Source organism: Salvelinus sp. IW2-2015, linkage group LG8, assembly GCF_002910315.2.
Source record: "Salvelinus sp. IW2-2015 linkage group LG8, ASM291031v2, whole genome shotgun sequence".
In the NCBI taxonomy this organism is placed as follows: Eukaryota; Metazoa; Chordata; class Actinopteri; order Salmoniformes; family Salmonidae; genus Salvelinus; species Salvelinus sp. IW2-2015.
Genome location: NC_036848.1, coordinates 2,538,038 through 2,554,484, shown reverse-complemented (window position 1 = coordinate 2,554,484; position 16,447 = coordinate 2,538,038). Strand labels below are relative to the sequence as shown.

Genomic DNA, 16,447 nt, shown 5'->3' with positions numbered 1-16,447 from the left:
GTTATTCTTGGCTTCGTTTTTATTTGTCATATGCTTTTTTCTATTTCTTGTAGTGTTTTGGTCCGGTGAATGTGGTTTCAATAGAGTGCAGGTTGTTTCTTGTGTATTCGTTTCCTCTGATGGCCTCTTTGTACTCTTGACGAACTATACTTAGGAGCTTTTCGGTTCGGATCGAGGGATAGGTGTATCATTTTGGGAAGTTGACGCAGGTTTGGTCATGTGGGGAGGGGAAATCTACAGAACTATACTAATGACTTGCTCAGACTTGGTTTGGTTTTATTTTTGTTAAGTGTTTATTTTGTTTTGTTCGGTGTTTTTTTTTCCCAAACCGACAGGAGATGAAGATCGTATTGGGCACGTCACAGGAACGTGAGTTAGTGTCTACAACAATAATTAGGATCACGCTGGCAAGTCTTGCTCTTTCTGTTAACGGCGTGAGGGGATGATCGCCACAAATCTGCGCCAGCTTGTGTATATACAGATATAATATATAGGGTAGGGGTTGGCTAGATCTCATACGTTTGTAAATACTATAAGAATCTCTGAATAGAGTTTACGTCTAAGTGATCCGAGAAAATTCAATGTAAGGTACACTAAAGATGTTTTACAGGAGGTAAGAGCTTTAGGCACATGTTACATGAAAACACTCTTTATTGAATGAAGAACATTCAACACAAGAATAATATGGCGGAAGCAAGTGGTACAGGGTTGATACCTAGCTGAGAAGTGAGTATGATCAGAGGTTTAACATTCCTTGAAGTCTGAACGCTATTTGGGTAAGGCTTTCGAAATATATTAATGGGCCAATACAGGGTCATCGTGAAGTCATTGGGTGCAATTCTATAACGGCAACATGATTTATTATTGGTCTGTTATCAGATAAATTTTATAGAGAACTCAGGCCAAGTAAAAGAGTTTTTCATCCCTGCTGGTAATCTGTTCTGTCCTTCCTGCCACATAGTGTAGTTTCAGAATCCCTCGCTATAAGCTGTGGCGCATCACATCTGGAGTTCAATGGGTTCATATAGCAATTGGAGCTGCTTTGCGCGTTCCGTCAAATATACACCTCCAGTCTGCCTTCCACTGGGTTCAAAATCTGTGTCCACCTCTGTACTGTATAGTTGGGTGTCCCTATAGGTCTTATTGCTTGCAGCTTCTTAGTTCGCATATCCAACAATATTATAGCAGAAAGCGTCAGGACTTTGAATGCTTCGGACGCAGCAAGAGAGAATTGTACGGGACTAACAAGGTTGTTGACCGGGTTCTATGTCAACGCGTGGCTGTAGTCTGCTGCGTATTATTATGTGTATTCCAGGATTAAAGCAAATATCCCTGTTAGGGTGAGCATTACTTTGGGCCTTTCACAGTTGACGCGTCTGTCCTAATATACCACCGCCTCACGTGTTAAGAAAATGCAAACTCTTGATTAGTTTGTCAACACTATTCTCCTCTCATACATAGCTGAATATCAATGAAGGACTGGAAGGACACATAAGACAGAGACTATAGTTACGATCAGTTTGCACTCTGGTTACACGCTGTATATTATAGACCATCAAGGGATAAAACTTAAATATATGACACTCTTAAAATGTTCCCCATCACCCGTCATGACATTGCCTCCAGTCGCCGCTCTCCCACCTGGGTCAAACCCTCTGTACCATTCGCTTCTCTACCTCTCACAGGGGTTATCCCTGTGTCCATCCTGCTGCCTCCCCACTGGAGTTAAATCCCTGCTATAACATGTCTGCCTTCCCACTGGAGTTCAATCCCTGCTATATACCTGTCTGCCTTCCCACTGGAGTTCAATCCCTGCTATACACTGTCTGCCTCCCCATGAGGTTCAATCCCTGCAATCACCCGTCAAATCACACTCCTGTCTGCCTCCCCACTGGGGTTCAATCCCTGTGTCCACCTCCTGTCTGCCTCCCCACTGGGGTTCATCCCTGAACCACCTGTTAAATCCACCTTCCCACTGGGGTTCAATCCCTGCAATCATCCGTCAAATCCACCTCCTGTCTGCCTTCCCACTGGGGTTCAATCCGTGTCCACCTCCTGTCTGCCTTCCCACTGGGGTTCAATCCCTGTGTCCACCTCCTGTCTGCCTCCCCACTGGGGTTCAATCCCTGCAATCACCCGTCAAATCCACTCCTGTCTTCCTCCCCACTGGGGTTCCATCCCTGCATCCACCTCCCCACTCCCCACCCAAGGTCACGGCAGTCCAAAGTGACTCGCCAGCCAAGGTCACGGCAGTCCAACTTGACTCCCCAGCCAAGGTCATGGCAGTTCAGCAGTATAAAAGACTCGGATCTATCCTGGAACCAATTACTAACCATAGAAATCTATAAACACACTCACAACCTCTACTACAGTAAAACATACACCAGATACTACCTCTATGGTAAAACAACCACCAGATTACTACCTCTACAGTAAAACACACCCCAGATGCTACTCTACAGTAAAAACACACCAGATACTACATCTACTGTAAAACACGAAAACACCAGATACTCCTCTACTGTAAAACACGAATACACAGATACTACCTCTACTGTAAAACACACACCAGATACTACCTCCAACTGTAAAACACACACCAGATACTACATCTACTGTAAAACACGAATACACCAGATAGCTACTCTACTGTCTCCACTGTAAAACACACACCAGATACTACCTCTACTGTAAAACACACACCAGATACTACCTCGACAGTAAAACACACACCAGATACTACCTCTACTGTAAAACACACACCAGTTACTACCTCGACAGTAAAACACACACCAGATACTACATCCACTGTAAAACACACACCAGATACTACCTCCAGTGTAAAACACACACACACCAGATACCACCTCTACTGTAAAACACACATACACCAGATACAACCTCTACTGTAAAACACACACACACCAGATACTACCTCTACTGTAAAACACACACCAGATACTACCTCCACTGTAAAACACACACCAGATACTACCTCTACTGTAAAACACACACACACCAGATACTACCTCTACTGTAAAACACACATACACCAGATACTACCTCTACTGTAAAACACACACCAGATATTACCTCCACTGTCAAACACACCAGATACTACCTCTACTGTAAAACACACACCAGATACTACCTCCACTGTAAAACACACACCAGATACTACCTCCACTGACTAAGACCACCAGAGAGTGAAAGACACCAGACAATGTTGACTGTTTTGGGAATAATTTATTCTTAACGCAAGATTCTCATGTAAGGCAAAGTCATCGACATAAACATTCACCATTTAAAAAATGTTTCATGTTCTCTCCTTCAAGGAATGAGGGTATTTAAAAGAAAATAGCAATCAAATCATATTCATTCAGGATTTAAAAATTCAAACAGGAAAAAATGTTGCAAGCATAGGAACAATATTACATGAAATCAAACATGAGATCTTCACTGTCATGGTCTTTCAAAATGCATTCAATTTGTTGTCGGAAGATTCATCCTAAGAAAAACAGGCAACCACAGTAGCTGTTGTGCAAACATAACAGAGAGGACGGTTCAAACTTCATCATCGTACAGTGGGGGGTTGGCTGGGGGGTGGGGGACACTGTAGCTTACTGGCTTCCATTGGTCAAGGTAGCCATGACGGATTGGGCGTAGATAGAGTCATTTGATATGGTGTTTTAGGATTTATGCTGTAGGGAATAAGGGGTGGTTTGACTAGAGGTTTGTTTGGGAGGAGGGATGGAGGGAGGCAGGAGAAGTACCTTGCAGAGGTAAGAGATTAAAGTGSCCAGGAGAGAGCGTGTAAGCATGTGTGTGTGTTCGTTCGTGCATGCGTGCCATCTACAGCAGAACGCCTGAGATCTGAGTGCATATTCTGTGTGTCGTCTTTGAGCAGGAGTTTGTGTTCCACAAGAATCATTATCTACAGTACAGCGCCTGAGATTTAGGGAACATACACCGGCTACACTGCTACAGAGCAGAGCACAGCCCTGGGAGGGGCTAGGTCAGGTGCGGGAGCACAAGAAGATAGAGGTTATCATATAATGCTACCATGGGTCAGGAGGTACAGGGGTTGGGGCTGGACAGCAGGAGTGCAACGGTTAAGGAGAGAGAGAAGGATTAAGGTGGTAAGGTCAGATGGAGGGATAGTGTGTTAGGTGAGACTGGGTCAGTGGTTTAGACTCAGGGGTCAAAGGTTAGGTTAAGATGAAAGGGACTTTGCGTTAAGGGTTAGGAGGCTATGGGTCAGAGCAGGTAAGGGTCAAAGGTAAATGTCAGGGGTCAGAGGTTATGTGAGCATGTCCCACAAGCAGCAGCAGCAGAGAGCCGTCCAACAGGCAGTCAGACACGTGTCTCCTGAATCATCTCTTCTCCTCTCCTCCACCACGTACACTAGAGAGAGGAGAAAGAGAGGTAGACATTCATTTAAAGTTAAACCTTTACAACTGCCAGTAAAACATGTTTTATTGTCACATACACCGGAAAAGTGCAGTAAAATGTGTTATTTTACAGGGTCAGCCATATAGTACGGTGCCCCTGGAGCAAATTATGGTTAATAGACCTGCTCAAGGGTACGGACAGATTTTTCACCTTGTCGGCTTGGGTATTCAGACCAACGACCTTTCAGTTACTGGCCCAACTCTAACCGCTAGGCTACCTGCCACCCTTGGAATACACACGTGACAGACACGTCGGCCTAACAACCTACTCTTCTTGTTATCTTTGGTACATTTGCTGTTAGTCATTAATGCACACACACACACCACACAACACACACACACACACACACACACACACACACACAACACACACACACACACACACACCACACACACACACAACACACACACACACACACACCACACACACACACACACACACACACACACACACACCACACAAAACTTCTGAAGGCTGCCATCTTGTTAAGTGAGGTAAGCTGTGTGTTACCTGAGTGACAAGGTACTGCCGCAGTACAAAGGGACTGCTCTCTAGCAACAGTTGCCAGGCAGTAAGTTATGTTGCGTTCATAACCAAGTGGGAAGGTAGTATTTACCAAGTACAACTAGAAAAAATATATTTGAATGGCCCTCCAACTGGTAATTACTAGTGTGAAATTTATCTATCATCCTGAGCTCCCACTTCTCCCACATGCTGACCTCTGACATCATATATTAAGGTAATTACCTCGATAAACAGCATTTCTCTGCAGTTTAGTGCAACAAAAATGTATTTATAAAAAGCAATCTATTAATGTTTTTTTAACACTATAATTTGTTTACAAGCATGATAGCTGTACTTTAGTTTATGGCTTAGGCAAATTGTTGGCCATTAGCCAATCAGTGTTTCTCAAGTTCAAAGCACATAAATGCATCCAACTAGTATTTACGACTTCACAACTGGTAAATTGTCCACCTCCCACTTGGTTATGAATGCAGCATTAACCTCCCATTGCTTGGTTTCTTAAAGGTGCAGTCCACTATTCACCGCTGAGAGGGTCTCATACAGATAAACAAAGGGCAGTCTGGAAAGTTCACTTCCTGCTTTAGACAACTCCTTTAAAACAATACCCCTTTAATCATGGTATGACCAGGACAAAATAGTTGATTCAAGCAGAAACTGATCTGGCTATCATGTGATTAGCTTCAACATTAAAACCTTCCACTTTAAGAACACACACAGGATACTGATATAAAAAGGACAATATAAAACAGCCTCGTTAACCTTTTACTTTGGACGCTGATAGTGTTCTATCAAAACAAATTACTTTGATGTAGGGAAATTGACCTTTGAATAGTGTCATGACGTTGCCCTCTTTAGGTACAGCAAGCCCCATCCCCCTCTCCCTGCCTCTCTCTGTTCCTACAACCAGGCTGCTGTGGTCAGAGAGGTTGTAAATTCCTAGGGAAGATCTCATGGCCACACAGTATAGAGACAGAGTGAAGTTTCATAGAGAACAAAGGAATTTCTTCCACCTCACAGAACTTGAGGTCCGAACAACATTTAATGTTCCGGAGAAGGTATAAAAGATCGGTGAAGAATCCAGCTATGAACTGGTCCGTTTGTTACAACTTGGTAAAACTCATGGGAAACGGTGCGGCCACATTACCATAACGCTGTTTATATAATAGCCTCAGATATGAGGTTTACATCTAATTGTTGTATAAGATGAATGAATGATACTGTTTGTAAAATTGTGTAATGTGATTTTGGACTGTTTAATGAAGGAACTGTTTTGGACTGTTTAATGAAGGAAACTCCAATTCCCTTTTGAGTTTAACTAAATCCGAGTACCGCCCATGAGCCCAGTTAGGGTCGGGCATCCTGGGACATGCCCTTTTCTGCAAATTCCGAATAATACCCCAACTTTGAGAAATTCTCAGTAGACCATGTTTTTCTCCATTACGGGAGGACAAAGGTTGCCAGACCATTGCTGAATCTTTTAACCATKCCACGTGGTTAAACTCTTAGACTATCGATACCGACAGAATAAGAACAAGTCTTTGATATTAATTACTAGTCTGCAGCTAGGAATTCGGTATCATTGAACGCGAAGAACGACAACCGCTGAAACATCCATTCTACAACAACATGAATGAATGTCACTCTGAACTATCCCCTCTAYCCACGACAGAGAGAGAGAGACGGACAATTCTACAAAAGAAACAAACTTTTCAACAGCGATCAAGACGACACACTTAGCGTAAATATATATATTGATTGCAATTGTTCCCGAATGAGTGAGCGTTCATGTGCAAAGGATTAGCATTTCAATTGTTATAATTATCAACTTTGTAGTGTCTCATCTCAGTTGACCCCCACTTCCCTTTTTGTCCACCAAGCCGCGATACCGGTTTATCCCACTAGGCAAATTCCCCTATCATTTCTTGTAACCATATTTACTTTGTATGCATTTCTGTGAATTACTTAGTTAGTAAATAAATTATTTAAGACAATTGATGTATGGATGACTCATAGTGAAGACTGGGTTCGTGCAGAGTTAACCAACAATTTACGACGTTTGGAATGAGACTAACGTGAGGTAAAGTAAATAATTCATTAATTCGAAGACTAATTGATCAGATATAAAATATCTGAAAAGTTATTAGGAAATTATAACTTTGCAATCTGAATATTTTCCTTGGTGCCCCGATTTCCCAGTTAATTACAGTTACATGATTAATCAGTTTAATCGCGTAATACTAATTACAGAGAATCTTTGATAAAAACTATAAGTCTTCAGTTTAATGATGCCAAAGACACAATAATAGCCTAATAGTCAGTCCCGTGTGGCTCAGTTGGTAGAGCATGGCGCTTGTAACGCCAGGGTTGTGGGTTCATTCCCCACGGGGGGACCAGGATGAATATGTATGAACTTTCCAATTTGTAAGTCGCTCTGGATAAGAGCGTCTGCTAAATGACTTAAATGTAAATGTAAATGTAATACTTGCCAATCCTAATACTTGCCAATTCTAATAACAGAGGTAATGGAAACTTACTGAATGAAAGACGATTGAGTTAGAATTAGGGTTGCAAAGGGTATTACTGGAAACATTCAGATTTTACCAGCAAACTACCAGAATGTTGGTATCTTTCAAAGATGTTATGTAATCACAAGACATCTATCTAGTGACCCTTTTGGGTACTTATCACAGGTGTCTGTAATTATCTCTGGCCCTCTGTGTGGGTTTATCACACGTAAAATATATGAAATCATTAAATACGATGATTTTTAAATAAATTGAATGATAAAAGCTGTAAAACATTACCCTATATTTAACCAACGTGGCTCGATTCGGGGTTATGTAGCAAAATTTGAAATTGTGTTTTTCACATCAAATAAATAGCTAGAAAATGGTATATCATACACTACAGTCGAGGAACATTGGGAAAGTAATTCTGCTTTGAAAGTTGATAAACTTGTAACCCCACTTTTGAGAAAATGGACCTTGAATGTTTTGGTGCACCTACTGGAGAGCTCTTTGTCTACACCCATTCAGCATTGTTCACACCTTCTTAAGCTTTATCCCCACCCATCTCTTTAAGGATGCACATGTGAGGCCATGTACTAAACAACCAAAGATTTCAAGACTAAAGGCTGGTTTATACTAGGGGTGTGCTCGTAAATTTAATCTGGAGCGCCAAAGTTTGCTCAGAGTGCGCTCCAGGCGTTCGTAACTCAGAGCGTTTTGCTCTCGGAGCATTCAGAATGCACACTGGACGCTCTGGCCAAGGAGTAGGGTTGATCCGAGCGTTCTGACCTAACAACAACAGTCAAGCACCCAAGCTAACGTTGGCTAGCTACTTCCAGACACAAATGAAGGAACAGCTCACTCTGCCCATTTTACTCGCCCTAGCAGAGCTGATTAGGCTGTTTTTATGTTATCCAGAGCGTTGGTGACTGCAACTGTGCTGCTGGCAACAATTTAAATCATGCTTTTTTACTGACACCAGCCATATTCAACAGGTGTTAAGCGTTCGTAAATTCGTCAGTTATTCTGCGCTCTGGAATCGGAGTACATAGCCAGAGCGAATTTACCAGCTACGTCTACCGACAGTTGTCGCAGCGACATCGTTAACATTCTATTGAAATTGTTACTTGCATAGTGGAGTCTTTTGTTTAGACATGTAGCTAGCTATGAACCATAATCCCATCTCATAACATTACTACCCTGCATGAATCTGCAAGGAGCTAACTAACCAGGTTCAATGTTAGCTAGCTAGCTACAACTAGCAATGCAAATGGCTCTGAGACACAAATAATATTACTACACAGCCCATACACGTAACGTTAGCTAGCGAGTCAGCCAGTTAACTTTGACAAAATTAGAAACGTGTAATATCTGAAAATGTAGCTAGCTAGACTATCTTATCTTGGATGGACGCTTCTCCCTCTCTGCCATGGTTGCCCTTAGTTTGAAGATGTAATCCGGAGACAGGTGTTTTATACAAAAGCCTTCTGCCTTCTCTTTTCGACTCAGTCTGCATATTTGCAATCAAAAGCCAGAATGTTCTCCATCTCCTTAGCTATCATACTCTAATTCAACCGGGCATTCCACTGATTTCAAAACCCAGTCCTCCAGAAAGTGGAGACCAACATGTTTGCAGTTCTACTACATGATCTCTTTCAAAAAAGCTGCGTTAGAAAGGATTACCTACACATATTGACCAGCTCATGTTATAGACAGAAGCGTGCTACATGGCAGACCAATCCGAACTCATATCTTGGCATGTCCAGCCCATCCATTATCTCAGCCAATCAGGGCTAGCTGGAAGGTTCCTGTATTTTTCAGTGGCTAAACCAACTAGGCTCGTAATTTAACAATTGTATTCGTATTTGCAGATGACATACAAGTTTGTTATTAAGGCACATGAAAGTTCACATGTTCCAGAAGCCATTTCTGCCCAAAATAAGCATTTTGATTTTTTTTTTAATTGTTTATATTTAAACGCCTGGTTTCCTGAAATGAGTCGCAAATATGAACTATCAACTTAGTGAATACCATATGTGTTTAATATGAGGATTTCAGCATGAAATATCCTTTATCTTTTTACACACCTATTGATTTGACTACGTCAGTATGTATTTGTCGTCAATGCTTTGTCGTCAATGCTTTGGCATCAAACTGGTGTATAAAAATGTATAAAAACCTGTTTTTGCTTTGTCGTTATGGGGTATTGTGGGTGGATTGAGGGGAAAAAACAATTTAATCAATTTTAGAATAAGGCTGTAAAGTAACAAAATGTGGAAAAAGTCAAGGGGTCTGAATACTTTCCAAATGCACTGAATGAATACATTTTTGGAAAACATATTCAAGTATAAATTACCAAATTGATGATAGATTGCCATAAATGTTCTGTTAATTACCTAAATTACTGAAGATTCTGGTAAATTACTGGTAGCTTTTCAGCCCTAGTCAGAACTGTCTGAACCACTGGTTCCCAGTGAATGTACTGGATTTACCTAGTCAAGGGCCTGAAGTAGCTCATCTGATTGATCTAGTCAAAGGCCTGAAGTAGCTCATCTGATTCACCTAGTCAAAGGCCTGAAGTAGCTCATCTGATTCACCTAGTCAATGGCCTGATGATTAGTTGACAAGTTGAATCAGGTGTGCTAGCTCTAGAATAGATCAAATACCTGGCACGGCTTGGGGTCCCCGAGGAGAGGTTTGAGAACCACTGGTATAAACATTGTTCCCAAAGCACATCCAGTCTCTTTGCATACCAAGTAGTCAAGGCAAACAATATCCTATCCTACCCTCTCCACCCCTCCCTTTCTCCCTCTCCTCTTCCTCCCCTTCTCGTGCTTATCTTCCTCCCCTCCCTTCCTCACCCCTCTTCTCCCCTCTCTTTCTCCCCTCCTTCTCCCTCTTCCTCCCCTCTCTCTCACCTGTGTTTTTGGGTGCCTCTCCATACATGGGTCCTGGGGGTGGTCCTCCCTGCCATCCAAACTGGGGCTGTCCTGGGTACGCCCCCTGGTAGGGGCCTGCTTGTCCCTGGCCAGGGTAGGGTCCAGGAGGGCCCCCGGGGCCAGCAGGGTAGTTGGGGTAGGCCGGGTTTTGAGGAGGGAATCCACCAGGCTGCTCCATGTTGACGGGGTAGCCCTGGGGAGGGTATCCCTGCTGAGGATAGCCCTGCGCAGGGTAATTGGGGGCCGTGGGGCCTGGGCCCTGGTACGGAGGAGGCTGCTCAAAATTCATCTGCTAGACAACAGAGACACCTGGAGAAAGAGAGGGGAAAGGAGGGGAAGAGCTCATTTGAATGTGACTGAACTAAGAGAGAATGAGGAAGGACCATTTATGAAAGTAAATGGAAAAGAAAGGAGAGAGATTGGAGGAGAGGAACAAACAAAAGAAGTGTGGCAGTTTCACAGCCCTGCAAAATCAACACAGGACGGAGATAAGAGTCCCATTAGCCAGCGGTTGTCATGGCACGGAGGCCTTAAGAGTCCCATTAGCCAGCGGTTGTCATGGCACGGAGGCCTTAAGAGTCCCATTAGCCAGCGGTTGGCCAGGAGTCCATAGTTAAAGACATTCTGAAAAGAGGCCCTTGGTGATTTAACTGTTGCCATGACAACGCACGTTTCTAGAACATAAAGGTTTCCCCCCCCTAGAGAGCTATGAACTAGGTCAGGGGTGGTCAACCTTACTCCTGGACAGCTACAGGCAGTGCAGGCTTTTGTGACAGAAGGTCTGCAGCAAAGCTCTCCAGTAGTAGAGGTTTAGTACATGTCCAGGTTAATAACCTTAGTATCACTGGTGTATCACCGGTTTCCCTGTGTAAGTCATATGCATGGCCAGGGGCGCAACTTTCACTGCATTTCTGTCCCTCCAAGTTTTATTATTGGAATGTGATACAAAACAGGGCAACGGTGGGCTTTAGGACCATGCGGACGCCTCCGACCGGTCGGGAAGGGTGTTTGGAGTGTTTATGTGATTGGATTAAAAAKAAAATTATAATAATTATGTCCCCCCCAACTTCTAAAACCAAAGTTGCACCCCTGCGCATGGCCACATCCTTCTAGTTGTATTTCTAGAAAAACAAAGCTCTGTTCACAGCTAGTACAAACAGAGCCGTCATACCAGAGAAATCTGCCAGCTAGCGGTTTTAACCCTTCTATGAGGAAGTGTTTACACACACGTACGTCCAACCTATACATTTGCTAGCACCCTAAAGGAAGTAGTAAAGTACAAAGAAACTAGTACTGCACATCATACAAAGCCTGAGTGCATCATGACTCACACCCCGGAACCTGAAATGGAGTGGCCTAGCCTCTCTGCCCTCTGCCCAGCTAACAATACACACACACACACACACACACACACACACACACACACACACACAAGCACCAACACACTACACACAGGTCACACACACCCACACACGACACACAGAGAGAGAAGTTAAAGGAGAAAAAGATAAACAAGTAAATGGAGTAAATAATACACACTGTAAAACAATGAAGTAGTACTGGCTGTGACTACTAGCTGTGTGTGAGCGAGCGGACTCAAGAAATAAAGTCTATGTAACAAGGTAGACGTACATGTAAAACATTCTGCTGGTTTAGATTCTAGGCCTAGAAGACCATTAAGCCCTACGTTGGGTCTGTTTAGTATGAAACACTGCCTCTCCCCCATCAGCTGGAAATACCACATCACAAACAACTGCAGGACAGAAAGGAAGTGGGCAGTGCTGTCCCCTCATCCCTCGCTGGGCTATTTCACACACAGTGTTTACTGTAAATACCTAAAGCCGAGCGCTCGTCCTCCTCCCTTCCTCCCTTCTCCTCTCCTCCCTCCCTCTCTCCCACACTGGAGAACATCACCTGACCAGGTCATCTCGGGGTCATTTCATGTTTTCATGTGTATCTGAGTTAATGGGGTTTTCAAGCAGGTAGAAAATCCGTCGGTGTGTGACGTAGCACCGTGATAAGTCTCTCTCACTACACAGGAAGTCAATAGGAATATGATTTCAGATGTAAAAAGTCTATCATACATGTCAGATTTCAATACTGGCTGATGTGATTCATGACGGAGGTTGTCTTCTCGAGAATGAGCCATTGGTCATATTTTTTTTAACGAATATTCCTTATCTCAAGAAAGTTTTCATTTAACAGAGGGTCTAACATTTCTCCTGTCGTTGCCTCTTCAGTCCAGGGTGCATTTGCATGGTGCAGTTGCCATGTCAAACTCCACTCTGAAGGCACATCGAATCTGCAGGTTGAACACGGTGAGATTGGTAGACTCCTGATGTTTTACAGCTAACTAGCTTCTTTACATGCTGACAGTCTTTGGTATTATTGTGTGTAGTTATTACCTAACTAGCGGCCAGAGGACGCATGGACCTCCTATTGGAGATGGGCCTTTTGTTAAGTAAATCAGGTGATAAATTGAGGTTCTAGGGAAGCTGGGGTGGGTCTTTTAAATAGAGGTTAACATCCAGGGCATGTCAGATGACTTGTCCAAACACAGGGCCTTAACAGTTCTACTTAAGAACATGATAGAAAACCACAAGTTCCAAATTGAGACCGTTCAGATCAAGAAGAATATTTTTCTTTACATTTTTACCTGACATAATATTACTTCCTGTAATCTGTGTGTTGTGAGTAGTCCTGATTCTTCCTGTAATCTGTGTGTTGTGAGTAGTCTATCTCCTGTAATCTGTGTGTTTGTGGGAGTAGTCCTGATCTTCCTGTAATCTGTGTGTTGTGAGTAGTCCTAATCTTCCTGTAATCTGTGTGTTGTGAGTAGTCCTAATCTTCCTGTAATCTGTGTGTTGTGAGTAGTCCTAATCTTCCTGTAATCTGTGTGTTGAGTAGTCCTAATCTTCACCTGCTGAAAATATGAATAATCACCACACATTCTGTGTGTGTGCCTTAATGTGACCTGAAGGGTTATTAAACCCGGCAGGTAGCCTAGTGGTTAGAGCGTTGGGCCAGTAACTGAAAGGTTGCTAGATCGAAATCTGTCATTCTGTCCCTGAACAAGGCAGTTAACCCACTGTTGCTAGGCCGTCATTAACTGACTTAAATAAAGTTAAATAAAAACATCACCTGTACACACTGTTAACAGATGGTAGGTAGTCGAGTTGAGTGTGTAATAGAGATTGACCACACATACACACACAGTAGGATTGTCAGACAAAGGTATTCTACTGAATTCAAAAATCCCTAAAACTACAGCTGATCTGGAAGCCTAGCTAACTCAGGAGGCAGGTAACATCACTAAAACTACAGCTAGACACTAATGTACTTGTTCTCTTGCTCAGTTGTGCACCGGGGCCTCCCACTCCTCTTTCTATTCTGGTTAGAGCCAGTTTGCGCTGTTCTGTGAAGGGAGTAGTACACAGCCTTGTACGAGATCTTCAGTTTCTTGGCAATTTCTCGCATGGAATAGCCTTAATTTCTCAAAACAAGAATAGACTGATGAGTTTCAGAAGAAAGGTCTTTGTTTCTGGCCATTTTGAGGCTGTAATCCACAGATGCTGATGCTCCTGATACTCAACCAGTCTAAAAACCAGTCTAAAGAAGGACAGTTTATTTGCATCTTTAATCAGCATAACAGTTTTCAGCTGTGCTAACATAATTGCAAAAGGGTTTTCTAATGATCAATTAGCCTTTTAAAATGATAAACTTGGATTAGCTAACACAACGTGCCATTGGAACACAGGAGTGATGGTTGCTGATAATGGGCCTCTGTACGCCTATGTAGATATTCCATATAAAATCAGCCGTTTCCAGCTACAATAGTCATTTACAACATTAACAATGTCTACACTATTAACAATGTCTACACTATTAACAATGTCTACACTTTTTCTGATCAATTTGATGTTATTTTAATGGACAGAAAATGGGACATTTCTAAGTGACCCCAAACTTTTGAACAGTAGTGTATACTCACAGAAACGAGCATCTAAAACAACACCACATGACGCCTCTTTTTTAATTTGTTTTATTTAACCAGTTAGGCAAGTTGAGAACAAGTTCTCATTTACAACTGCGACCTGGCCAAGATAAAGCAAAGCAGTATGACACAAACAACAACACATACAATAACCTCTAACCTCCTTCTCCCTGATCCGTATTATAGTCATCAGGCAAAACGGACCTCACCTGTTCCTGGCTGTACCGGTCGCCTGGCAAACCCTGCACCACACTGACTCATTTGTCCCAGTGAAAAGCTAGAGTTTGCCTCTCTTATCTCTCCATTTAACCCACCCTTTACAGAAATATAATTTAATGACTTGATAGTGGTACAAACAGCTAGGTCTTCAGTTGTACAGTGTTAGGTTCTAAATGAACCAAGTAAAACTCACGGACGATTAGTAAAGCTCAAACCAAGTTTATTCACCCAAAGGATCGAACAGCTGAACAGACKAAAAAAAYAATTCTACGATATTGAAAACATTTCCAAATACCCCAGTATACCGCCCAAGCCTACCATACCGTTTTATAGAGAGTGATCTCAGTATAAAACTGTTATTTAACCAGTTAGGCAAGTTAGAACAGTTCTCATTTACAACTGCGACCTGGCCAAGAAAAGCAAAGCAGTATGACACAAACAACACAACAACCTCTTAACCTCCTTCTCCCTGATCCGTATTATAGTCATCAGGCAAAACGGACCTCACCTGTGTCCTGCTGTACCGGTCGCCTGGCAAACCCTGCACACACACTGACTCATTTGTCCCAGTGAAAAGCTAGAGTTTGCCTCTCTTATCTCTCCATTTAACCCACCCTTTACAGAAAATATAATTTAATGACTTGATAGTGGTACAAACAGCTAGGTCTTCAGTTGTACAGTGTTAGGTTCTAAATGAACCAAGTAAAACTCACGGACGATTAGTAAAGCTCAAACCAAGTTTATTCACCCAAAGATCGAACAGCTGAACAGACAAAAAAAAAATTCTACGATATGAAACCATTCCAAATACCCAGTATACCGCCCAAGCCTACCATACAGTTTTATAGAGAGTGATCTCAGTATAAAAACTGAATCTGAAAACAAAGACCCAACTGTAGGAGAGACTCCTGACTGTACACTGAATACCTAGCTGTTTGTACCACTACCAACTGTGGGAGAGACTCCTGACTGTACAACTGAATACCTAGCTGTTTGTACCACTACCAACTGTGGGAGAGAGACTCCGACTGTACAACTGAATACTAGCTGTTTGTACCACTACCAACTGTGGGAGAGAGACTCCTGACTGTACAACTGAATACCTAGCTGTTGTACCACTACCAACTGTGGAGAGAGACTCCTGACTGTACAACTGAATACCTAGCTGTTTGTACCACTACCAACTGTGGAGAGAGACTCCTGACTGTACAACTGATACCTAGCTGTTTGTACCACTACCAACTGTGGAGAGAGACTCCTGACTGTACAACTGAATAACCTAGCTGTTGTTACACTACCAACTTGGGAGAGAGACTCCTGACTACAACTGAATACCTAGCTGTTTGTACTACTACAACGGTAGGAGAGACTGCCTGACTGTACAACTGAATACCTAGCTGCTTGTACCACTACCAACTGTAGGAGAGAGACTCCTGACTGTACAACTGAATACCTAGCTGTTGTACCACTACCAACTGTAGGAGAGAGACTCCTGACTGTACAACTGAATACCTAGCTGTTTGTACCACTACCAACTGTGGAGAGACTCCTGACTGTACAACTGAATACCTAGCTGTTGTACCACTACCAACTGTGGGAGAGAGCTACTGACTGTACAACTGAATACCTAGCTGTTTGTACCACTACCAACGTAGGAGAAGACTCCTGACTGTACAACTGAATACCTAGCCTGTTTGTACCACTACCAACTGTGGAGAGACTCCTGACTGTACAACTGAAGACCCTTTCAATATCGTTGAATCTATTTCCTGGAAGTTTTTCAACACATTTTAATATTCGTAGCTACTAAA

General features: G+C 42.7%; 1 protein-coding gene and 1 non-coding gene across 2 annotated transcripts in view; one reads left to right on the top strand and one right to left on the bottom strand.

Moving 5' to 3' along the window:
* Positions 1-3,705: 3,705 nt before the first annotated feature.
* LOC111967218 (cysteine-rich and transmembrane domain-containing protein 1) overlaps positions 3,706-16,447 on the bottom strand; it is a 29,153-nt gene continuing 16,411 nt past the window's right edge. Inside the window, exons 2-3 of the mRNA XM_023992092.2 lie at positions 10,403-10,732; positions 3,706-4,404 (exon numbers count right to left, since the gene is read on the bottom strand). Coding sequence (XP_023847860.1) covers positions 4,301-4,404; positions 10,403-10,712 — 414 coding nt within the window. The 5' untranslated portion in view covers positions 10,713-10,732 and the 3' untranslated portion in view covers positions 3,706-4,300. The remainder of the gene's footprint in view (positions 4,405-10,402; positions 10,733-16,447) is intronic.
* trnat-ugu (transfer RNA threonine (anticodon UGU)) lies at positions 7,296-7,368 on the top strand. The gene has a single exon. It is a non-coding gene; the product is annotated as a tRNA-Thr (tRNA).